Genomic DNA, 25,782 nt, shown 5'->3' with positions numbered 1-25,782 from the left:
TCCCTCACGTATGCAGCCATGTCCCTCTAGCCATGTCCCTCACATATGCAGCCATGTCCCTCTAGCCATGTCCCTCACATATGCAGCAATGTCCCTCTAGCCATGTCCCTCACATATGCAGCCATGTCCCTCTAGCCATGTCCCTCACATATGCAGCCATGTCCCTCACATATGCAGCAATGTCCCTCTAGCCATGTCCCTCACATATGCAGCAATGTCCCTCTAGCCATGTCCCTCACATATGCAGCAATGTCCCTCTAGCCATGTCCCTCGATGCGGCGGCGCGATGCGGCGGCAGGGGGGGGGGGGAAAGGGGGGGGGAAAGTATTCTATTTAGGTATCGGGGGTATTTGCACGAGTACGAGTACTCCCGCAAATACTCGGTATTGGTCCCGATACCGATACTGGTATCGGTATCTGGACAACCCTACTAATAATCTTAAACAATGAATCATTACCATCACTCTCTGAATACTGTATTTTAGACAGTTTTCTATCCATTTACAAACTAAATTGTCCAAGCCTGTAGACTTTACCTTACTCATTAGCCCTGTGTATGGAACTGTGTCAAATGCTTTGGCAAAATCCAAGTATATTATGTCCACAGCCACTATATTTAAGGAAGGAAAACTTGCACACTAATAAAGTACGGTATGTAGCGTGACTAAAATTCTGAGCTCAGCCTAATATGGGACTTTTGAGGATGGCAGTCCCAAAAAGCAGCAAAGACACAATCTACCTTGCATCCTTGCATCTCTCTCCATACAAAAGGGATAGGTTCATTTTGGGTGGAATTGTTCTTTGGCTGCTTTATACTACATGTTAAATTAAGTATATTATGGCAAAACATAAGACTTGCATACAGTAGCATGTTTAATAAAGAACTATACAATGGCTAACATTTTTCAATGCATGATAAATAGTTTTATTCTTTGGCTCCTGGCTGTACAAGTAGGACCATCCACTGCATCCTCCATGTTCTGTCCCAAAAGTCTGAGGCTAGGGTGGAAACATGCATAGTACAAAATCAGAGAAATAATACCCAACCCCAGGGCAACAACTACTGCAATACTAAGTATTACAAATACTAAAGTGTTTGTAAAGATGGGCCGGAGGTAGAAGCACAAGGCAAGAATTCCAGTCGTGGCTAGGGTCCGAACAACATAATAAATAGTTATAGGAACTAGAGTCCTTGATCCTTTTATATTGAAGAAGGTAAAAACCAAAATGATTCCTACTATAGTCCTGTACAAAAATTCCATCCTTTGAGTTCTGCAGAAATTGGTTTGTTCCTTACAAGCCCAGAAAAAGCCACCAAGGCCCAGTACAACCACCAGACCTGTGAAGAGGTTAACACTACAGTTCAGAAGAAACACAATGCTGACAATCCAGGAGGTCAAAGTGAACAATTTATAAAATACATAGGAGAACATAGGAGCTCCGACACTGATACCCTTCTTTCCTGGCAAAGATTTTCTTAAGGACATTTGATAATCAACAGTGGACCATGAGATACTGGCAACAGATACCAAGATGGATGCATCTGAAATCAAAGAGAGACCATTAATTATTTTTTTTGTCCATCAACTGGGATCTTCTACACATTTAAAGCATATGCAAGGGCAAAAAAAAAACCATATTCTGTATGTAGCACTGCCCTCTTGAGGGCCACAAGATAAATCAGTACCCCTCTGGTTGCCCTGACCCTGTAAGTCCTATGCCACCAATGACATCCTGGGTTTAAACATTTTTTTTTTCTTAAATAACAGCAACAATAAGAAAATACACCAGAATTGGTCAAATCAGAAATAGTTTACTCAATGAGATGAATGGAAAAGAAATCAGAAAGTCAAACTTGAGCTTACGCCTCAAAATGTCGTCTTTATTTAAGTGGACCTTGCCAAAAAATGCAAAAAACACAGGGTGACTAGTTACTGTTAATGCAACTGTTTGAGTGTACCAACGTCCCGATAATGAGGAAATGGGAATTAATCTGGACTAATAGAATGGACTTTTGGCGGTACAAGTAATTAGTGTAAAAAATCTATAAATATTTATTCATAAAAAGGATATATGAAGAAAATTGTATACAATTTTCTTCATATATCCTTTTTATGAATAAATATTTGGTAGTCTGCAAGTACAAAAAATACCTCCTGATTTGCACTCTAAAGTCCTGGTATGAGCTGACAACACACAGCGAGTGCTATCAGGTCTACTCATTGGGCCGGATTCAGATACATTGGCGTATCTGTCCGGCCCGCGTAACGTATCTCCGATACGTTACGCCACTCTAACTTTAGGCGCAAGTTCTTTATTCACAAAGAACTTGCGCCCTTAGTTAGAGCGGCGTAGCGTATGTGTTGCGGCGTAAGGCCGCGTAATTCAAATGGGGATGTAGGGGGCGTGTTTTATTTAAATTTCCCTTGACCCCGCGTTTTTTACGTTTTACCTGTGCCACGCATGCGTCGTCCGTAAAATCTCCCAGTGTGCATTGCTCTAAATGACGTCGCAAGGACGTCATTGCTTTCGTCGTGAACGTAAATTACGTCCATCCGTATTCGCGAACGACTTACGCAAACGACGTAAACATTTCAAAACTCGGCGCGGCAACGGCGGCCATATCTAACATTGGCTGCGCCTCATAGACCCAGGGGTAACTATACGCCAGAAAAAGCCGAACGCAAACGACGTAAAAAAAAAGAGCCGGGCGGTCGTTCGTTTCTGAATCGGCGTAACTCCACATTTGCATATTCGTCGCGTATACAAACGGAAGCGCCACCTAGCGGCCAGCGTGAGATTGCAGCCTAAGATCCGACGATGTAAGTCACTTACACCTGTCGGATCTTAGGGAGATCTATGCGGAACCTGATTCTATGAATCAGGCGCATACATCCGTCCAACGGAACTCAGAGATACGACGGCGTATCAGGAGATACACCGCCGTATCTCTATATGAATCTGGCCCATTGTGTTTTGCTAAACTACTCAACTACTCCCACTCAAGCCTCGTACACACGCTCGGTTTACTCTCAAGAACCAGCAAGAAAACTGCTGGCAGAGCTTTCTTGCCGAGTAAACCGAGCGTGTGTACGAGGCTTTCGGGTTTCTCAACAAGAAAACTGCCCAGAATCTAGACAAGAAAAATAGAGAATATGTAGCTTCCTAGGCATAGGTAGGGTGCAGCAAGATGGCGGCAATGGCATCGAATGTGATGAGCACATGCTCGTCGTACGCGATGACGTCACCACGTTCTTGCCTTCCAAAAGAATCGTGGTTCTTTTGAAAGGAGTGTCTGTACACTCGGGCGGCAAGAGTTTCTTGCCAAGAATCTCATCAGGAAAAACAACGTTTTTTTCCTGACGAGATTCTGCCCTGTGTGTACAGGGCTTTAGATCTCTGCAATATAAAGGGTAATCATTTTGTAAATAAGCACAAAGAAAGCCAAATAGACTTTACACAAATAGTGTGCACAAGACACAAGACAGCTCTGAATTTCTGACAAATTTAACAGGTTTTCTTTGCATTTGTCAAACAAATATATCAAAGTGCTTCCAATGGTATATTTAGCAGAACAAAATGGAGCAAATATGAGTTCATTGTTAGGCCTTGTACACACGGTCGGACGGTCCGATGAAAACGGTCCGCCGGACCGTTTTCATCGGACATGTCCACTGCCGGATTTTGGTCTGATGTGTGTACACACCATCAGACCAAAATCCCCGCGGACAGCGAACGCAGTGACATGGTCGCGACGTGGCCGCGATGATGACGCGGCGACGTGTGCGACCCTGGAAGGTCAATGCTTCCACGCATGCGTCGAATCACTTCAACGCATGCAAGAGATTTCGGCCGAGCGGACATGTCCGATGAGTTGTACTAACCATCGGACATGTCCGACGGACATGGTTCCAGCGGACATGTTTCTTAGCATGCTAAGAAACATTTGTCCGCTGGAAACCTGTCCGCTAGGCCGGGAATCCGGTCCGGTCGGGCGTACAGACGACTGAACATGTCTGCAGAAACTGGTCCACGGACCAGTTTCAGCAGACATGTTCGGTCGTGTGTACGAGGCCTTAGAGTTTACATACACTTTTTATCCAGGTAACTATTGTGTTGAAGCTTTACCCTCACAAGCTTCCCTAGTACTGGGTTCTTATGAAAGTATCTAAATGTAAATAATAAACCACTAAGAGTGGATATTCACAAAGCGTAAAAAGATTTGTAGCACAAATCAATAGTATGTACTGACAAATACACTATATTGTCAAAAGTATTGGGGTGCCTGCCTTTACAAGCACATTGATTGGTGGAGGGGGAATTATGGTGTGGGGTTGTATGTCAGGGGTTGGGCTTGGCCCTTAGTTCCAGTGAAGGGAACTCTTAAGGCATCGGCATACCAAGACATTTTGGACAATTTCAAAGGGTGGGCCAACTCAATATTGAACCCTACGGACTAAGACGGAGATTAAAGTTCATGTGCATGTGAAGGCAGGTGTCCCAATACTCTTGACCTTTTGAAGCGCGAGGGCCACTTAAGCGACTTGCTAACCAGTCGCAGGCGATAATAAATGGAGCGGGCGGATGGCAGGTCTGCAGAGCGGACACGGACACAGCCCACTATACTCTTTTTTTAGCGGATCAGTTCGGCGATAGGACACAAGTCAGTTTACATCTGCCACTCCTTAGAGGTGAATAGAGGGTCCAATTGGGTCGGACTGACCGTGTAAAAGGGGCCCAAGGCTGTTTTCACACTGATGCGCTGTGATTTACCAACGCATTGTACCTTTGGCTTTCCTATACTTTGCAATAGACTTCTATTGTATTCTGCATGTTTGGTGCATTTTTAGAATGTCTATGGCTCAGTGCAGTTAACCCGCAGGTGTGCTGCTCTGCATCTTCAGGTCAGTTTGAAAGCAGCCCAGTAACCACTTCAGAACAGATATGCCCATATACACACTGCGATTTTAGTAATAAACTGACCTTTAATAACAGTATTCTATTCCATCCCAGAGCAGGAGGTCTCGGGCCACATCAGAGGGCTCCGAGTGCCACATGTGGCCCCCAGGCCGCTGGTTGGGCACCGCTGACGTACATGCTTCCTCCAAGCAACACTTATATGTCTGCCTATTTTCAAAGTACTACTACCATGCTCCTTAACGTAAAATATGTAATGAAAACAGATATACCATAGTTTACTCTGGTCACAATAATGAGAAACACAAGTACACCAGTTCTGTAACTATAGTGTAAAATAAACTCTGGGATTATTAAGGCTGCATTCACACCTTGGCGTACCTAATCGCGGCGTTTTGTACCGCGATTTGCGGAGACAAAACGCCACGATTGTGAATGCAGCTTACCCCCAGGTCCACATCTCCTATGCCGAACGCCGAAAGCCGCCTGAAAAAAAGGTCCGGAACTTGTTTTCAGGCGGCAGGCGTACGGCGTTCGGCGTGGAGATGTGACCCATCTCCATAGAGGGCAATGTAAAATCATCCCTCCAGCGCCTTAGGGGCTGCTGCGGCGACGCGCTTCAGGCGTATATATACGCCTAGGTGTGAACAGAGCCTTAATATGGTTATGCTCTGAGCAATGATGGTGTGCAAAGTATAGTTAATCACAGCAACCAATAGTTCACATTTTATCATTCAAGTTCAATTTAAAGAACTAATTTACTTATTAAATATTTTCTTTTAATGATCATGAGTTTTAAAATGTGTATTTCTACATACATTGAAATATAGTGATCTGCCCATGCTCCATCAGGATGTAGATCTGTAGAATAATCTGTGGTGCGCTTTCCAGATATGTTTTAAAGCACTTCAACATACTGAGGTCTGTCAGAGCATCGACTGCTCTCTTCTCGGTCTCCGCACAATTCTTTTTTTGAGGGTCATAACTGACTTGGAACCCATATTTTATAACATGCACATATCTAGAAGTACAATAGGAAATATGTGAATATAATGATATTAATATTCTACATGTAAACTGTATTTATAGTACGTGGATGTGTTTTTAGCTCAGGCATGCAAAAAGTTGACAGTAACACACAGCAGTGAGTTTATGATTAAAAAACTACAAAAAGATTACTACCTACCCAATTCTGATTTAACCCAATATTTGCAATATTTACATATATAATATATTTTCCGTACTTTACTGTAGCTTTTCAAATATGGCCACGACATCTAACATCACATTGACATATTAACAGAATTCTTTGTCGCGGAACACAATACACAAGAGCAGACCTTCTGTAGCTGTCATTTAGGTGTTGAATGCCAGCACATAACTTGTAAGCCATCTCCGCCTTGCACCACCTTTCTCCTTGGGAGTAGCACAGTGTTGGGATCACTACTTAAAGCGGGGGTTCACCCTTAGAGGGCACTTTTCCCCCTTCGCTTCCTGCTCGTTATTACTAGGGGAATCGGCAATTTATTTTAAAATATGTGCAGTACTTACCCGTTTACGAGACGCATCCTCTCCGTCGCTTCCGGGTATGGGCTTCGGGAATGGGCGGTCCTTCTTGATTGACAGGTTTCCGAGAGGCTTCCGACGGTCGCATCCATCGCGTCACGATTTTCCGAAAGAAGCCGAACGTCGGTGCGCAGGCGCAGTATAGAGCCGCACCGACGTTCGGCTTCTTTCGGCTACGAGTGACGCGATGGATGCGACCGTCGGAAGCCTCTCGGAAGGCTGTCACTCAAGAAGGAACGCCCGCTCCCGAAGACCCATACCCGGAAGCGACGGAAGAAGATGCAGCTCGAAAACGGGTAAGTACTGCACCTATTTTAATATAAATAGCCGATTCCCCTAGACCGAACGAGCAGGAAGCTAAGGGGAGATTTTTTTTTTTTTTTTAAATGGGTGAACTCCCGCTTTAATGTATACTAAGGCCACAGGATTCAGTTTCCATCACCGAGCATAATCAAGGTGTGCTCATTAGTATACCAGTCTCTCCCAGTGTCCCATTCTATAGCTCCCAGTTGACATACTTATTCCCAGGTGTAACAGTACTCACTTCAGAGGACTCTTATGCCGCATACAGATGGTAATTTTTTGTGATGAAAAAAAATGACGTTTTTGAAAACGTCATTTAAAATGATAGTGTGTGGGGAAAACGTCGTTTTATGTCTTCAGAAAAACGACCAAAAAAAAATTCGAACATGCTCGAATTTTTTGCGTCATTTTTCAAAATGTCGTTTTTTGTGTCAATTAAAATGATAGTGTGTGGGCAAAACGACGTTGAAAACAAAGTTTTTAAACCCGCACATGCTCAGAAGCAAGTTATGAAGCGAGCTTCAATGGAACAGAGTGCCGTCATACGTGCTGAACGTAACATCGCTTTGCTAGAGCATTTTGAAAAACGATGGTGTGTATGCTACATCGTTTTTGAAAATTACGTTTCAAAAAAATTTTTTCATCACTTAAAACTTCATTTTTTTTTCATCACAAAAAATGACCGTCTGTACGCGGCATTAGCCTGGCCTAAACGGCCTTTTTATATCCCACTTACAGCTAGGGTGCCCACGTGTTTGCCCGGGACTGTCCCGCAATTGACATGTCTGTCCTGGGTCCCGGGCACCTTCATTCTGGGACAACACAACGTCCCGGAATGAAATAGAGGACACAGCCACTGGTTGCTAAGGCCAGCACTGCCAGTGACAATTTACTCTCAGACAGTGAGACCAGGAGTGAGGCCTGCGCCTAGTGCAGCACTGCTGTCCCCTCCCACCTCGGCACCTCCTCTTTCTCTGGCACCCAGCGGCAAGCAGCAGGGACTGGTGTGATTTTTACTTTCCAGATAGTGACGCCTTTCCTTTCCTTCTTCGCACGTGGTTCATGCAGAGGGAGTGACAGCAGCACTGCATCTGGTGGAAGGCTATGGGTGGCAAGCAGCACTGCATCTGGTGGTAAGTGGCACATTCACCTGACAAATAACCCGGCGCCAAATTCCCCATCAACCCCGAGACTATATTACCCCCGGCTGCCCTCATATTTTTTGAGGGAAAGTGAGAAAGGGAGTGTGTCCCTGAACTTACAGCCCACAGTAGACCATAAAAGAGTCAGGGCAACTACAGCAGGTCCTTCTGGATGTTGAACTACCTCGCTTGGAGTTGCAGCCCTGTTTAGGGCCTGTGGCCGTAGCTGATTACAATTGAATAGCTCTGGGGTGTTTGGCTCCTATACCCCATCTCCTAAGGCTTCTTCCACCTAGACACTTATATGGGCATTAACATCTATCACATCTCTAGAGGAAGGTTTTCTCTAAAGGGGGCTTCACTCCCAATTACATAATCCCCTTGTCACACTATATTAAGGTGACCAGATTTTTTAAATTAAATCCGGGGACATATTTTTTCTTTACTAGTAATGGCAACAATCAGCGACTCTCTGCCCGTTGCCGCCCCCTGCCCGCCTCACAACCTCTCATGTTTTACTCTTCGGGCCCCGGCTACTACTGGATGGGGAGCGGAGGAAGATCACTCCGCCAGGGAAGGCAGGTGGCTGGCCAGGATTTGAGCCAAGGCAGAAGAACATGCGAGCGAAGCTGAATAGGCATGCGACCAAAACTGAAAAAATATTCCCTCCGCTCCGGCCAGCACATGATCATCAGAAAGGGGCACAGATAATGGGAAAAATACATCCCTCCTATGCTAGTAGGGACGGCCGTGCGGGGGGGTGTAATTCTAATTTTTTTCATTTTAATTGTGCACTGACTGTCTTTGAAATTGCCCCTGCCCCCTATTAAATCCAATCTGGGGACAAAACCAAAGACAGACTTGGTCCGGGGACAGTGTCCTCAATCAGGGGACTGTCCCCTGAAACTGGGGATGTCTGGTCACCCTACACTATATTGGAACAGAGCCACCTAGTATAAGGTGACCAGATTTTTTAAATGAAATCTGGGGACATATTTTTTCTTTACTAGTAATGGCAACAATCAGCGACTCTCTGTCCGTCGCAGCCCACCTCACAGCCTCTCAAGTCTTACTCTTCGGGCCCTGGCTACTACTGGATGGGGAGCGGAGGAAGATCACTGCCAGGGAAGGCAAGGAGATAGGCAGGCGGCTGGCCAGGATTTGAGCCAAGGCAGAAGAACATGCGAGCGAAGCTGAATGGGCATGCACCCGAAACTGAAGAAATATTCCCTCCACTCCGACCAGCACATGATCATCAGAAGAGGGCACAGATAATGGGAAAAATACAACCCCCCTATGCTAGTAGGCACGGTGCATCGGGGGGTGTAATTCTATTTTTTTTATTTTAATTCTGCACTGATTGTCTTTGAAATTGCCCCTGCCCCCTATTAAATCCAATCTGGGGACAAAACCAGGGACAGACTTGGTCCGGGGACAGTGTCCTCAATCAGGGGACTGTTCCCTGAAACTGGGGATGTCTGGTCACCCTAACCTAGTAGCAAGGTGCAAGACCCATTATGCAGCAGTTTATGTAGCTGCGTTGAGGAGTGGGAATTCTGTTGTCTACTTCTCATCACAACACAGTGCAAAGAAGCCAATGATTGCAATACAAGCGACCAGTTTTAATGAGATGTGATGTAAGCACTCAACTGGCTGTTTGTGCAAATTATCTCCTTCCTGCTATTTCACCTCAGAGGTGGCGATAGAAGGGAGACACAGCCGTGATGTAATGAGGAAGTAGAGGAATATGTCCCCTGGATCCTCTTTCACTGCAAAAGTACATGCACACAGGAAGAAAACAATGCTGCTTTTGGAGGCATTGTTTTTTTTATGCCTCTGAATAAACAGCTCTATTATAGCCAATCTGTTCATGCACATTGTGGCTTTAGATTCATATTTTAGATTCATATTTTAAATCAGCATTTATGTATAGCCATAAATATACTTGGTTACAACTATCAAAGAAATGTTTCGATATAAATAAAAACAGTTATTCATAGATGGTCCCTCTCCGATAGGTCTTTTATATTTGTTTATTTTTGTAACTGTTATTTTTCTTTTTAATTTATAATTTAATTGAGGAGAAATTCTGCCCATGATCTCGTGCGATAATAGGCAGTGTCCCTTCTCGCTTTTACCAATCATAGTGGCCATCCACCGCATATTTCAATCACTGCTCAACTCAGTTAAAAACTTGTTCTCTTCTGAGAACTTTATGTGCTGTGATTGGCTGTGATGTGTAAAGGCATATTGTACTTTAATAAAAAGGATGTCTGTAAGTGTTTTGTATGCAACTGAGGCAATCTTTATTCCCTTAAGTCAGACCTGGGCATTTTATGCTCCTGGGTCACATCTGGTCCTTTGGTTTTCCCTGTCCAGCCCGCAATTCCTCCACTGTTAGCATGTCTCTCCCTACTGAGGAGGCTGACAGGCTCACAGAGGCAGGTTGACAGCTATCCATGTGACTAGGAGGAATTGGAAGGAGAAAGCCTGAGGAGCTGATAGGTACAGCGGGGAGCAGGGCTCAAGTCCTGTGGAAACGCGTGGGAACGGAGTTCCTGCACTTTTTTCACAGCAGGAACTCAGTTCCCTTTGCAGGACTAGACCAGAAGAGAGCAGCCGAGCCACCCGAACCAATCCTTCACTAAGCGGCGATGCCCAGCTCGAGTCACTGTCAAGGGCAGGCGAACCTTAGTAATCCTTTATGTTACTGGCCGCTTCCTGTATATGGATTTATCGGGTAGTGTGCGGGTATTCCGTCACTTCCTCGATGCTGCAATGTCTCCTGGGAGCTTTTGTCATTGTTCCCAGGAGACATTGCGGAGGTCTGCCACAAGTTATCGCGGGATTTAGAAAGAACATGCGGTTTAGTAATTATGCATATGAGCGTATAATTTTTTTTTTTTTTTTTTGGTGGGGCAGTGGATCTTGGGTGGGAGTTCCCACACTTTTTTCCCCAGGACTTGACCCCTGGCGGGGAGGCTTGTTTATTGGACAAATGCATTCCCTAGGAAACATCTTGGCGCTCTCCCACCATTCTTCTACCTTGTTCTTCCCATAAGCACCAGAACCAAGCCTGCAAGCTGCGAACCTCAGGAGCTGTGCACCTCTTCTTCACTCCAGCATCTGCTGAAATCCCCACTGTACCAAGAATCTTAGGCTCTCTCCTTCCAGCTTGCAGCTCTGCCAGTTATCTCCCTAAGGCTGCTTTCACATTGGGCACCGGAGGTGCGGTGACGGTATAGCCGCGCTATTTTTAGCGCTGCTATACCGTTGTATTTACCGCGATATTCGGGTGCTAGCGGTGAGGTTTTAACCCCCGCTAGCGTCCGAAAAAGGGTTAATACCGCCCGCAATGCGCCTCTGCAGAGCCGCATTGCGGGCGGTATTACCGCGGTTTCCCATTGATTTCAATGGGAAGGTGCGGTATAGGAGCGGTAAACACCCCGCTCCTATACCGCTCTAAAGATGCGGCTAGCAGGACTTTAGGAGCGGTCCTGCTACCGCACCGCTTCAGTGTGAAAGCCTTTGGGCTTTCACATTGAAGCCTGCAGGGCAAGATTTATTCATGCGGTATAGCAGCGCTATTTTTAGCGCTGTACCGCATGAATAACGCCTCAATGTGAAAGGGGCCTAAGGGTGTCAGTCACACATCAATACACAGAACGGCAGATCTGTTAAAGTGTTACTAAACCCACAACAGTAAAATCAGTCTGCATATGCAGTAAAGCATGCTTGTTATACTCACTGTTGAACCAACAGGGGTTAATCCTCTGCATTGTGTAAAAAAGGCTGTTTGATCCTGTCTTCTCTGATCCTCCCCTTCTTCCACTGTCCCCAATCCATCTCCTGATATAACAGAGGATAGAGGACAAGCTGCACATGCTCAGTTAGGTGTGTATTGCTAGAGAGTTTATATTTGTCTTGGGAGAGTGCATGTGACCAGCATCAGAACTGTCCAGTCAGGGGTCCTGCAGTCTTATAGGACAGTAGGACAGTCAGAGTAGAATGAAAACTCTTGCTACAAGCTTTAACCAGACACTGATAGAAGTCACAAGATTGCTCCAACTGCTGATGAGAAAAGGCATTTAGGAGTTTATATTTACTAAAACTATTGCATTTCCATGTTTTGTGTGAGACCAGATATACTGTAGTGCATGCAGGGTTCTGGGTTTAGTAACACTTTAATTAACCCTTGTGCTTGTCAGCTCCCTCACTGCTGACATTTCTTCACTACTGCTTCTAATATTTGTGAGCAGTTGTACCTATTATTCCTAGTGCCAGGAGTTAGACATATAAAAAACAATGTACATACAGACCTTCCCAGGTCCAAATTTAATAGTGAGCAGAATTAAGTTCAGCCTAGGGCCCCTTTCAAACGAGAGGTCTAATCGGTCCGGCTGTCCGCTTTTCAGCTGGACCCAATAGGACCCTCTATTCTCTTCTATTGGCAGTCAGATGTTAAAGCGGGAGTTCACCCAAAAAAACATTTTTAACATTAGATCGAGGCTCATTTTGTCAAGGGGAATCGGGTGTTTTTTTTTTAAATCGAAGCAGTACTTACCGTTTTAGAGATAGATCTTCTCCGCCGCTTCCGGGTATGGTCTTCGGGACTGGGCGTTCCTATTTGATTGACAGGCTTCCGACGGTCGCATACATCGCGTCACGATGAGCCGAAAGAAGCCGAACGTCAATGCGGCTCTATACGGCGCCTGCGCACCGACGTTCGGCTACTTTCGGAAAATCGTGACGCGATGTATGTGACCATCGGAAGCCTGTCGGAAGACTGTCAATCAAATAGGAACGCCCAGTCCCGCAGTCCATACCCGGAAGCGGCGCAGAAGATCTCTCTCTAAAACGGTAAGTCCTGCTTCGATTTAAAAAAAAAAACCCGATTCCCCTAGACAAAATGAGCATCAATGTTAAAAATTAAGATTTTGGGTGAACCTCCACTTTAACAGACTTGTGTCTGCTTACAACCGGCTACCTCCGATCCTATCTGGCAAAAACAAACAAAAAGGATCCATTCCCCTCCATTTCGTCGGATCAAAACAGAAAGCAGTCAGTTGTAAATGGACAGCCGATCAGTTTACATCCAACTGCCATTAGAGCAGACCTGTCATACGGCACTATCCTCATTAGGTTATCTGTCTGCTGATCCCCTGCTGAGCAAAAATCAGATCCACCCCATGTGAAAGGGGCCTAATTGTTCGGCCCTCCACAACAGTACCAGTTTCTCATGGGAGTTCAGAAGATGGACCCCAATATTCTGCCTCAGATAAGAAGGTTAACTAACTTACCTAACAAATGTTCCAAGCAGAAAGATGTGAAGGTAGAAGATCACTTTTAGTTCCCAAAAGCTGTCCTCCTGATTGTCATCTTTAAACCACGTGTAACTAAAGGCTTGTATTATCAGAGTAGACACAAGAACAAAGAATATGGTCAGCAGGCCAAATACAGGGAGCTCTTGCTGGAAGTATTTGAATGTAATCCACAAATCTATTCCAATGTCAAATAATAAGGAAAGTGCTCCAAAGATGGTCATATAAAAGTTCCATTTTGTAAAGCTCATGGTCCAGCATCCAGGAAGGATTGTGTTATACTATTTTTCTAAGAATCCCATAAATAATTCCAAATCAAACCGATTTTATTAACAATTCTCATTTTACAGCTCCATTATGTTCGGGTTTAACTAAAGTTTTCAATACCGAAATTAAATAACTTGCATATCTTTTTGCAGAAATATTGGATCATGTTGGAGATTGGGTTTTCACAGTTTACGACACATCTATGAATCTTCCATGCTTAGTTGACCAAATGCTGCAAAAATTTACTGGCAAGTCTGTAATGAAAAATGAATTAATATTATTTTCTAATACTGTGATGGATTAGGGTAAAATTCCTATTTTCAAATTAGGCTAATTCTTTTTATTATTAGAATCACTGAAATGTTTCTCTTTCCTATATTCCTTATACTGTTTATTCGTTTTTTTACGCATTATGCATATGTATGTATGGGTATGTCACAATACTGCTTATTTTCCTTGAGGATTTTATATCAGATATTGTTTTAAAGTTATGAACCCAGCATTGAAAATATGAAGAAACCGATATTATGTTGTAAAAGTTACCATTTGAAATGGAGATACAAAGGACATGTTATTAAAAACAGCTCCATCCCCCCCACTCTTCACTCTTCCACTCCCAAACCACCCCTCCCTCCTAAATTCCTCAATTATAACAGGAAAGCCTCCCCCTCACTTGGACCTCTTGGAAGGAAACTTGCAGAGCTGAATGAACTTTTTATGCCTGTATCTGAACAGTGCACAAAAGACTTACACTGGATGATGTGAGCAGCATGTCCAAACATGGACTTCCATCTCCTTGCTCCTAGATAGCCCCCACTACCGAATGAACAAGATGGCTCTCAAGGACTTTGGAATGTGCCATGTGCTATAGTACGGACGTCACAGGTGGGAGGGTAAAATGGGTCAGTGGGTGTGAAATGTATAAGCTAACCAATCAAATGCATGTATTTGTGATTCTATGCTTTTAATAAAAGGAAGCTGTGTGGGCCATAGCCCTCCTCTTTGACTTGGACGCTGGAAAGGTGAGGATGTGAAATCTCTCTCTGGTTTGCATGCTCTCACTTTATAATTTGGACAAGCGGCAGAATGGGTTTAATCCTGAAATTGTGTCAGGAAATTAATTAATCTATTACAATACAACTATAATCTTAGTATAGTAAATATATTTAGCAACTGGGGGAACAAGTTCATTTTTTTCAGTTCAACCGGCTGGTTGAATGAAAAAAATTACATAGGTAAAGGTGGGATGTCTAAGAAACTGCATTGTTGATGGTAATCTGATACACTGAGAACACCAGTTGCTGAGCCATGTGAATGTGCAGGCTCAATATTCCCCACGGCACCCATTGTAGGCTTACTATAGGATAAAGGGACATTGCAAAGGTAGAATCATGCAACAAGAGTCTCCAGTCCTAGCCAGAAGCACATAAGGGAGTTTTCGGAAATCCAGGTTCAGCAGCTAATGCAGAGCTCAATTTAAGATAAAGTTAGAGGATCTTCTGACTTTAGCAGTTGTCACCTGACTAGGGTTACCATCTGTCCAGGATTCACCCGGACAGTTCGGGTTTAGAATCATGCAGACAATTTGAAACCCAGACACATTATTTAGACTGAACTATGGCTTCCTAGCAGGGTTGCTGGCTGCAGTTGTCTAAGCTGAGAGTGTCTGTTACACTCTTCCACCCTGCCCAAAGCCAGCACTAACAAACCACACCCCCCCCCCCACCCTAAACACCTCTCCCCCTCTTGGTCTGCCCACACTCCAATCGCCGGCGCTGTGCTTCAGAAAAGGAAAGATGGGGCCTTAGATAAATCTGGATGAGAAGTGCTGACTGCCAAGGGTTAAATGAGCTTGCCATCCATCCCAGTCTGTGAATGAAGTCTCCCCCTTCTCTCTCCTGCCTCTGAGTAAGTACGCTAAGGCAAATCAGGGTTCTCAGAGCACCCCTTACATCAGAGTTCCCCTTTACACCAGAGGCCACAGTGTTTCCCCTTACATCAGAGTCTTCTTTGTACATCAGATTTCTGTGTTCCCCCCTAAATCAGGGTTCCCAGAGCATCCCTTATGTTAGAGGCCCCAGTGTTCTCCCTTACATCAGAGTCTGCAGAGTCCCCCTTTTGCAGTGAAAGGGAACTCTGCGAGTTCAGATATAAAAGGGGAACTCTGTGGACTCTGATGTAAAGGGGGACTCTTGTTATTAACTTCATATTTAAAAATGTTTTTTAATAGCAAAATATATGCAGTTTATACCACTGCTAAAGTGTTCGGGTTTGACTTGAATAAAAGGTGGCAACCCTACACCTGACCGATTTCAATGTTTGCTTGGAGCTGCTTTAGACTTCACAAAAAAAAAAAAATATTTCAGACGACAGGCAACGCCGTCCACCCACAATTTGAGTGTTTTAACCCCTAATTGACCTTCATCCCTTAGACACCATTGTTTTCTTCCTCAGGTTTGTTCAGTCTTTACAGTATTACAAAACAATGAAAATTTCCTCCGTGGAGTTCCTGTCTTTAGGATATCTCCTTTGACTCTCTGGTGCCACTCGGATATGCATGACCCTGCCTTGCTTGTGGGACATACGCAGTATTACTTTTGGGGTTTAATACTACTTTAAGCTAGGCTAGAATTGTTTTTACACTTTACAATAAAACAGTGGAACTGCAAAGAGCAATATTCCAGAGTAGCCAATATGAATGAATCATGTACAGTACTACTCTGCCTTCAGTAGGAAGATGCAGATTGATTTCTACTATGCCCTTTGTGCCATTCATTGAATACAATTTTAAAGTATAACTCTGCTGTTCAGTGCATCCGGGAAGTATTCACAGCACTTTACTTTTTCCACATTTTGTTATGTTACAGCCTTATTCCAAAATGGATTAAATTCAGTTCCTCAAAATTCTACAAATAATAACCTATAATGACAATGTGAAATAAATTTGTTTAAAATCTTTGCAAATTTATGAAAAATAAAAAAACAAAAAAACAATTCCATGTACATAAGTATTGAGCAAAGGCTGTGAATACTTTGTTGAAGCACCTTTGGCACCAATTACAGCCTAAAGTCTTTTTGAGTACGATGCAACAAGCTTGGTACACCGATTTTTGGGCAGTTTCTCCCATTCTTCTTTGCCGGACCTCTCAAGCTCCATTAGGTTGGATGGGGAGCCATTTTCAGATCTAAGGCCACGTACACACGGTCGGTCCAAACCAATGAAAACGGCCTGAAGTCCAGTTTCATCGGTCCAAACCGACCGTGTGTACGGCCCATCGGTCTGTTGTCCTTCAGACAAAAATTAGAGAACTTGCTTTAAAATCGAACCGATGGCCCGCTGACCGATAGGTCCAAACCGATGGTTAGTACACAAAAGCATCAGTTCAAAACACGCGCATGTTCAGAATCAAGTCGATGCATGCTTGGAAGCATTGAACTTCGTTTTTTTCAGCACGTCGTTGTGTTTTACGTCACCGCGTTCTGACCCGATCGGATTTTGAACTGATGGTGTGTACGCACATCAGACCATCAGGCCGCTTCATCGGTGAACCAATGAAAACGGTCCATCGGACCATTCTCATCGGATGGATCGACCGTGTGTACGCGGCCTCAGAGATGTTCAATCGGGTTCCAGTCTGGGCTGTGGCTGGGCCACTCAAGGATATTTGTCCAGTAGTCACTCCTTTTTTATATTAGTTGTGTGCTTAGGGTCGTTGTCTTGTTGAAAGATGAATCTTCGCCCCAGTCTGAGGTTCAGAAGTAGGTTTTCATCAAGGATGTCTCTGTACATTGCTGCATTCATCTTTCCCTCGCTCCTGACTAGTCTCCCAGTCCCTGCCACTGAAGAACATCCCCACAGCATGCTTCTGACACCACCATGCTTCACTGATGGGATGGTATTGGCCAGGTGATGAGTGGTGGCTGGTTTCAGGTCAAAGAGTTCAATGTTTTGTAGCGCCCCCTTACTTTCAGTACGGGCACTACACTAAAGTTAGTGGGGAATGGGAGAGTTAATTTTTGCTCCCATTCACGATTTGTTAAATTTGGGCTGCTGTCATTCCAGAACTGTCCTATGGGTCAGTCTGCGTTCCAGGGGTGCGATCCCACCCCTGGGCGACAATTGGCACTAGAGAGATTCTGACAGAGCCACTTTTCCCCAGCAGCCAATTAGAGGAGTTCTTCCCTCGCTGGGCATGCTGGGGAGGGGTATATCTGTGGCAGACGCCATTGATTCGTCTCTCTTCGCGGGGTCCGAGTTCCAGGTGCGGCATCCACCTTTAGTGTGCGTGCATCCATGGACCCCGCCACCATGGCCCACCTGGCCAGAGTTGCGCACCATGCGGAGCTCCATCCTGATGTTGAAAGGGGCCCCAGCGACTTGCTGGGTCCTAAACTTTACTAGGAAGATCCTAGGCTGAAGGCTGCGCGGTGGGGGATCGGCTCAGGGAGAACCCAGAGAGAGGTTGTCCAGGAGTTCTGAACAAACCATCGGGAGTCTGGTTACCATGATACTGACAGGTACAGTGCAGCTGTCTACCGGTGACTTTAACTGAATTTACTGGGAGGATTCACTCAATCCAACTGTCGCTCATTAAGTTTCTAAGCCTGTGGCAGAGGCCCTGATTCCTCCCAGCGATCTACAAGTGACACTCCGGCTGCCAGGCTTGTGGCAGAAGTCTGTCCGGGGGCACTTCACCCACTCTGGCTAGAGTGGCGACGAACTGATTTCACTGATACTGAGAGCAGGATTGCTCTCTTCATATCTAAGGCCTGATACTTCCGTTCTTCTTATGCTTCATCAACCTTTCCTATCCTATCTCATGTTGATGTTGGCTGTGTTGGGCCTTGGAATAAAGCATTCCAGAAAATCCATTTGATGACTGGACATTTGCTCACTGTTTTGGCTCACTGCTATCACCCCTGGACACACTGCAGGGTAACTTAATACGCCGATCCCATAACAATCAGCGGCTCCTTTGGGGGTAACGCTACACTTTGTTTCATCAGACCAGAGAAGTTTGTTTCTCATGGCCTAAGAGTCCATCAGGTGCCTTTTGGCAAACTCCAGGTGGGCTGTTATGTGTCTTTTATTGAGGAGCGGCTTCCGTCTGGCCATTCTATTATACAGGTTTGATTGGTGGAGTGCTGCAGAGATGGGTTTTTTTCTGGAAGGTTGTTCTTTAATTTACAGATGTTGGAGGCCACTGTGCTCATTGAGACCATCAATGCTGCAGAATTTTTTTTTTGTACCCTTCCCCAGATTTGATCCTCAATACAATCCTGTCTTGGAGGTCTACAGACAATTCCTTGGACTTCATGGCTACAAGTGGACTTCAATCAAGTTGTAGAAACATCTCAAGGATGATCAGTGGAAACAGGATGCACCTGAGCTACATTTTGAGAGTCATGGCAAAGGCTGTGAATATTTATGTGATTTTTTTTTAAAAATTTAAGATTTCAAACAAACTTCTCTCACATTGTCATTATGGGGCGTTATAGAATTTTGAGGAAAATAATGAATTTAATCAATTTTGGGAAAAGGCTGTAACATAACAAAATGTGGAAAATTGAAGCGCTGTGAATACTTTCCGGATGCACTGTATATTTTGCCTATTGTATTCCCTTAAAGCTCAAATCCAGGAAAATGTAAACTTCTCCTCTGCAGTGAGCACATGCCTGCTCTGCAAGGGTTAAAGTGTTAGTAAACTCCTTTGCTTATATTTTAACTACAGGTAACCCTATAATAAAGCTGTAGGTCCTGTGAATACCTCCTAAACGTGCAACGTTTAGGAGATATTTACTTGTATAGCAGCCAGTGATGTCATCGGTGCATACACACTGCACTCTTAATGGACGGCATGTGAAGTCATCACAGCTCGGCCATTCATACAGCCAGAGCCCACAAACCCAGCCAGGTCAAGATGGAAGCCTGGCAGTGGTGACAGTGTTTTTTTTTTTTTTTTTTTTTCATGGACACTTTACTACTGCTTTAATTGTTATTTTATCTATAGTGTCCCTCGGTATTAACACGTCCAGTGCAAGGCTATTAACCCTGTATTAGTCTTGATGATGTCAGGACCCTAGACTGATCTAGCTGTGGGGAGGGGTGCAGGAGCAGGTAAGTAAATCTTCTTTTATTGTTCCCTTATATAAAAATATAATATCTTTACAAGATAATATAAAAATGAGAAATTCATTTTTGCACTGTGTGTACAGCCCACAGCAAGGGATAATTTGTTTAGCTGTCAGGAATGAGTCTTTAGGCTCCATTTACACCAGGGGTGCCCAACCTTTTGAAGAGCGAGGGCCACTTAAACAACTTGGTAACCAGTCGAGGGCCACAATGAGCGTAGCGGGCGGATGACAGGTCGCGGCTTCTCTATAGTCCCTACTATCCACCCAGATGACAGGGGATGAATTCTCTTCTGTTTTTCGGATTGGAGGTAGGCGGGCGTAAACGGACATCAGTCGCTCTATAGAGGTAAATTTAGGGTCCCATTTGGTCGGGCCAATCGTGTGAAAAGGGCCTAAGACTGCGTTCACACTGATGTGCTGCGGTTTACCCACAGCGTAGTGCACCTGTGTCTATACTGCGGGTTAGCTGAACATTGCCATAGACTCCACCTGTGGCAAAAGCCAGCGCTGTAGAGGAAGCATCGGCTTGTGGGGCTCTGCTCTGCAGCCACTTTCTTCCTCTACCACCAGCTTCATTCACAACACTGATGCTGTGGTATGGCAGGTCGGCAACCTGCGATCTGGGCTTGCCAACCCCCCATTCCAGAGAAGGAGGTCGCGGGCCACATCAGAGGGCTTTGCGGGCCACATGTGGCCCCCGGGCCACTGGTTGGCCATCCCTGATTTACACCATTTACACCAATGCATTTTACATGCTTTTTTTGCAGAAACGCAGGACATTACTTTTAACATGGGTTCCTATAGATCATTTTTGAGCCTCTGTCTTTTTGAATAGGGTCATGGACTTTTTTTAAAACGCAAAACTCATTTTTTTTTTTTTATCAAATCGATTTTTAGAGTGCATGCGCGGATGCATGCAGGGTGAATATCTCCTAAACCGTGCAGGTTTAGGAGATATTTATTTTAATAAGGCTTACCTGTAGGTAAAAAGATGAAAGTGGGGTATACAACCACTTTAAATCTGCCCACAACAAATTTGCCTTAAAAAAAAGCATAAAAAGACACAAAATGCATCACATCTGAGCATTCCGTCGCCTGAAGCAAAATGCCTGTCGCTCAAAAAAGCACATGAGCTTCTTTTTGGCAGATTACAAGCATTTTTGGCCCCAATAGAAACGCCTGACTTGAGAGTTTTACGAGTGTTTTGTCACTTGTTTTCTGCCCAAACAGGGCCCCTAATTTCCCTTCCCTCTCCTCCCCCTGGTGGTTAAACAAAAATGCCTGTAGCTGTAAAACGCTTGTAAAAAGCTGCAAAAACGCTTAAAAAAACACCCGAAAAAACACCAATAAATTGCTGCGCTCAGGTATGAATGGAGCCTAAAGTACTGTAGAAGTAAAGGCACAATATGTTTTTTTTTGTTATTTTTTGGATAGAGCAAGGAAAGGTTATAACTTCTTTAAGGTTATAACTTCTCTGGACAGCCGCACTCTGAATAAATCGTAGCCTTTTATTAAAAGAAGGACAGCACTGGTTTCAGTGCGAAACGCGTCAACAGTCAGGTTTTATTTTATTTTGCTGTGTCTTGTAGTGCTGTCCTTCTTTTAATAAAAGGCTTTTAATAAAAGGCTACAATTTATTTGAGTGCGGCTGTCCAGAGACAATCTTTGTTCCTGCTTTGCTAAGTGCATTGCCTGCACCTGAGTTGTCTGCAACAGAGGATATTCATCTGGGTTCCCACCTGGAGCGGCTATTCCCTTTTCCCTAGGTATAACTTCTGTCGTCTCCCCACAGGAATGTAGTCCCTAGGGAGTGGGCGAGCATGCTGACTAACCCCCAGCCAGAACGGCTCGGATGATGAGGACAAGCTTACTGAGGAGGAACAGGAAGTGAGAAATTCAGACAAAGAAAAAAAACATTTAGGAGGGAAATCAAGGGAAAAGGTAAGTTAACCAACAATGCACTAGCTTAAAGGGTCACTAAAGGAAAAAAAAAGGTTTGCCTAAAATTAATGTCTGCAAGGTAGACAGACAGAATAGTGTAATGATTCTGTTAAAAAACGAGTAAATACCTATTAAATTCCTTCATCTATATCACCTCCGGCATTCTAGTTTCTGTTCTCCCATTCACTTCCTGGTTTGCATCGCTCGTTCATGTAAGAACTACATTTCCCAGTATGAATTGCGGCACGCCCAGTAATTCACACCTCCTTGAAGTCTCTAACACGTAGAGAGTGTCCTACCGCACAGATGTAGTTCCCAGGAGGGGGTGAGCACGTTACTCACCACCGCAGTAAAGCCTCCCTTCACGGTGGTGAGTAAAATCAGACAAGCAGGAAGTGAACAGAACAGAGAAGAAATAGAGCAACTTCTGAGCAAAAACGAACAATGAGGAAGTGAAAAGAGGAATGTCTGCAGGTAAAGGATGCTTATTATGAGAAAAAAAATTCCTTTACAACCCCTTTAAAGGAACCTATTTAGAAAATAAAAAACGAACCTTTACAACCCCTTTAAGCTGGGCATAGATGGGTCTAATGATTGACTTCCAATTCATATAAATGTGAACTCAGCCTACTGGTTGATTAAAAAAAGTACACTGGCCAGTCTTAGCCAATTATCACCACACCTTGCCGGCAAATAATCTGTAAAAACTGAAAGTAGTTTCAATGCCATACTTGGTTCCCTTGGCAAGTCTAGTGATAGTAAGAATATATACCGTAACAGGAATTCAATTAAACAGAGGATGTAGAATAAAATAAATGTGTAAAACCCTCATAAGGTGTTCTTACCTTGCAAGTTAATATTTGATCTGTAGCAGAAATAATGAATTCCTAGGTAACACATCCATAGACTAGAGTGAAACTTGTTCTCCGTCCTCCTCCTACAAGAAGGGAGTGTATGCTGTGTACACTCATGTCACAATGAAGGAAGTGCGCTGACAATGGGCAGGTCTGCTTGCTTGCTTTCATTTTGCATTAACAGTCTCTCAGGTAACCACTACGATGAAAGGTTACACCCAAAGCTGTGCTAGAGAAGTGTGTCATTTGTAACTGGAACATCTTAGAAAACTGAATATGTAAATATTCCAGAACTGGAAAAGTAGAATTTTTTATAGCTACTAAGGACTTCATGTCATGGTTCAATAAAAGCAAAAACAAAATATATAATATGGAGACCTAAAGTGACACTAAACTCTGTATTAGAAAAAAAAATCTATTCAAGTTTAAATGATTAGGTGAAATCTCGCTTACAGGATACAAATAAGCCGCAAGCATAAAGTCAAAATTCCTTTGCAAAAAAAAATACCTAAAATTAACCGCTTCAGCCCCGGAAGAATTTACCCCCTTCCTGACCAGAGCACTTTTTACAATTTGGCACTGCGTCGCTTTAACTGACAATTGGGTGGTCTTGCAACACTGTACCCAAACAAAATTTGCATCCCTTTTTTCCCCACAAATAGAGCTTTCTTTTGGTGGTATTCGATCACCTCTGCAGTTTTAATTTTTTGCGCTATAAACAAAAGAACAGCGACAATTTTGAAAAAAACACTATCTTTTACTTTTTGCTATAATAAATATCCCCAAATTATTTTCAAAAAAATATTTTTTTCCTCAGTTTAGGCCAATATGTATTCTTCTACATATTTTTGCAAAAAAAAAAAGAAAATTGCAATAAGCGTATATTGATTGGTTTGCACAAAAGTTATGTAGCACCCTGTTCTCAAAATGATCGCTATTTTAAATTTAGTGGGTGTCTGAGCGATAATGTGGCTCAGACTGTATGATTTATTCTGAATTAGCCTCTGTTCTGGCAGTGGCTGTGCCTGATAGCATTTTCACACTGTTGCCTGTAGGTGGCGATACCCCCACAGGTCAGGGTTGAAACACGGGCAAGCCATAGGTCATTTCGTGTCTTTTCTCCAGATGCAGCCCAGTGGGAGTGGTGTGCCGCTGTGCATGCCGGGAAGAGATTCTTAAGGGGCAGACTCCATATTTTGGGGTCCTTCGCCTCGTGGCCCTCCTGGCACGAGGTATGTGTTTTTCCAGCCCCGGGACCACGTTGGCCCGAAGCTGCATCTTTGCTAGTAGGCCCAGTTATGCTGGCTGAGGCCTACAAATCAAGAGGGATCCTAAGCTGTCCATCTAAGTGAAGGAAGCTACACTTAAAGCGGGGGTTCACCCTATCAACGAAAAAAAAAAAAAAATTTCTTTTACCATAAAATCAGGCATTGTAGCGCGAGCTACAGTATGCCTGTCCCGAATTGTTTACCGCTCCTCTACCGCGCCTTCCCATTGAAATCAGTGGGAAAACCGCGGTAATACCGCCCGCAATGCGGGCAGTATTAACCCTTTTTCGGCCGCTAGCGGGGGTTAAAACATCACTGCTAGCGCCCGAATATTGCGGTAAATACGACGGTATAGCGGCGCTAAAAATAGCGCGGCTATACCGTCACCGCACCTTCGCTGCCCAATGTGAAAGCAGCCTAAAGCCTGTGTCCACAGCTGTATGTAGACATCTTGTGAACAAAGATCCCTCCTTCCATTTTCCCTTACAAACAGAAGATACCCAAGCTTAATCGCACAATTAAAAAATACCTGCTGAGATTCGGTGCTCAGGCTGGGGGATCCCAACTCTCCTGTTCGTACATCCAAAGCAGAAATTTAGCCAGAAAATCAATAACTTCTTATGCCCCGTACCCATGATCAGGCTTTTGCCCAGCCAAACTCGCATCGGAATGCCGACGGAAAAAAGAGAACATGTTCTCTATGTAAACTCCGACGGATTTCCTCAGAATATCCGATGGAAAAACTTCGATGGGCATACACACGGTCAAAAATTTCAATGGAAAAAGTCAGTCGGACTTTTTCCATTGAAAATTCCGATCGTGTGTACGAGGCATTAGTGTAATCCTTTATTTGGCTACATCATATACACAGGATCAATGCTGACATGTTTCGGCTTTTACAGACTTATGCCCTGTACACACGACCATTTTTCTCAGCAGGAATTCCTCTCGAGCCTGCCTTGCATACACACGTTCAGGTCAGATACCGCCCGTCCAAAAAGCAGAGACGTACACAAAGTATGACAGGACTATAAAGGGGAAGTTCCATTCAAACCCTTTGGGCTGCTTTTGCGGATCCTCGTGTTAGTAAAAGTTTGGTGAGAGACGTTTTGCGCTTTTCAGTCTTCGTTTTTTTCAGTCCGTTACAGCGTGACGAATGTGCTATCTCCAGTACGAACGCTAGTTTTACTAGAACAAGCGCTTCCGTCTCATACTTGATTCTGAGCATGCGCGTTTTTTTCCTCTCGGAAAAGCTTACACACGACCGGTTTTCCAGATGGGAAAAAGTCTGCCGGGAATCCTGACGGGAAAAAAGAAAACATGTTCTCTTTTTTTTCCGCAGTTTTCCTGTCGGGAAAACTGCGATGGATCATACACACGGCCGGGTTTCCCGACCGAAAGCTCTCATGGCAGTTTTCCTTCCGGGAAAACCGGTCGTGTGTATGAGGCATAACTCACCCTTGTCTGGTGTTATTCCTCTCAACAAACCCAGCATCTACTTTCCCCAGAGTATTTGTTTAATGAACTTAAAAATATCCAGAAGAGTTCAGAAAAAGGGCAAAAGTTAAGTAAAAAGGAATTCTTGGGTTACCCGTAACTGGTAAAACCTGCTTGTGCGGTGATATTATTCATCAAATGTTTCCTGTATCTGCTGATGAGACTCAGGCCCCATACACACGAGAGGATTTATCCGCAGATACGGTCCAGCGGACCGTATCCGCGGATAAATCCTCTCGAGGATTTCAGAGGATTTCTATGCGATGGCGTGTACACACCATCGCATTGAAATCCGCGCTGAAATCCTCTGCCGATGACGTGTCGCGCCGTCGCCGCTATTATGACGCGGCGACGGGCGCGACGCTGTCATATAAGGAATTCCACGCATGCGTCAAATCATTACGACGCGTGTGGGGAATCCCTTTAGACGGATGGATCCGGTAAGTCTGTACAGACGAGCGGATCCATCCGTTGGAATGGATTCCAGCAGATGGATTTGCTGAGCATGTCAGCAAATATCCATCTGCTGGAAATCCATTCCAGGGGAGATTTCTCTGCGGATAAATATCCG

The 25,782-nt window shown here is 44.3% G+C and overlaps 1 protein-coding gene across 1 annotated transcript; it reads right to left on the bottom strand.

The window, feature by feature from the left end:
* Positions 1–855: 855 nt before the first annotated feature.
* Positions 856–22,580, bottom strand: XKR9 (XK related 9). The gene is made up of 4 exons (XM_040354394.1): positions 22,438–22,580; positions 13,229–13,770; positions 5,736–5,938; positions 856–1,543 (listed from the first exon to the last, which is right to left on the bottom strand). Exons 2-4 carry the CDS (start codon positions 13,498–13,500, stop codon positions 906–908), a joined length of 1,113 nt encoding a protein of 370 aa, XP_040210328.1. The 5' UTR covers positions 13,501–13,770; positions 22,438–22,580; the 3' UTR covers positions 856–905.
* Positions 22,581–25,782: the final 3,202 nt, after the last annotated feature.

This window comes from Rana temporaria, chromosome 5 (assembly GCF_905171775.1).
Source record: "Rana temporaria chromosome 5, aRanTem1.1, whole genome shotgun sequence".
Taxonomy (NCBI): Eukaryota; Metazoa; Chordata; class Amphibia; order Anura; family Ranidae; genus Rana; species Rana temporaria.
The sequence above is the reverse complement of the archived record's forward strand: the minus strand, read 5'-3'. Positions and strand labels throughout refer to the sequence as shown.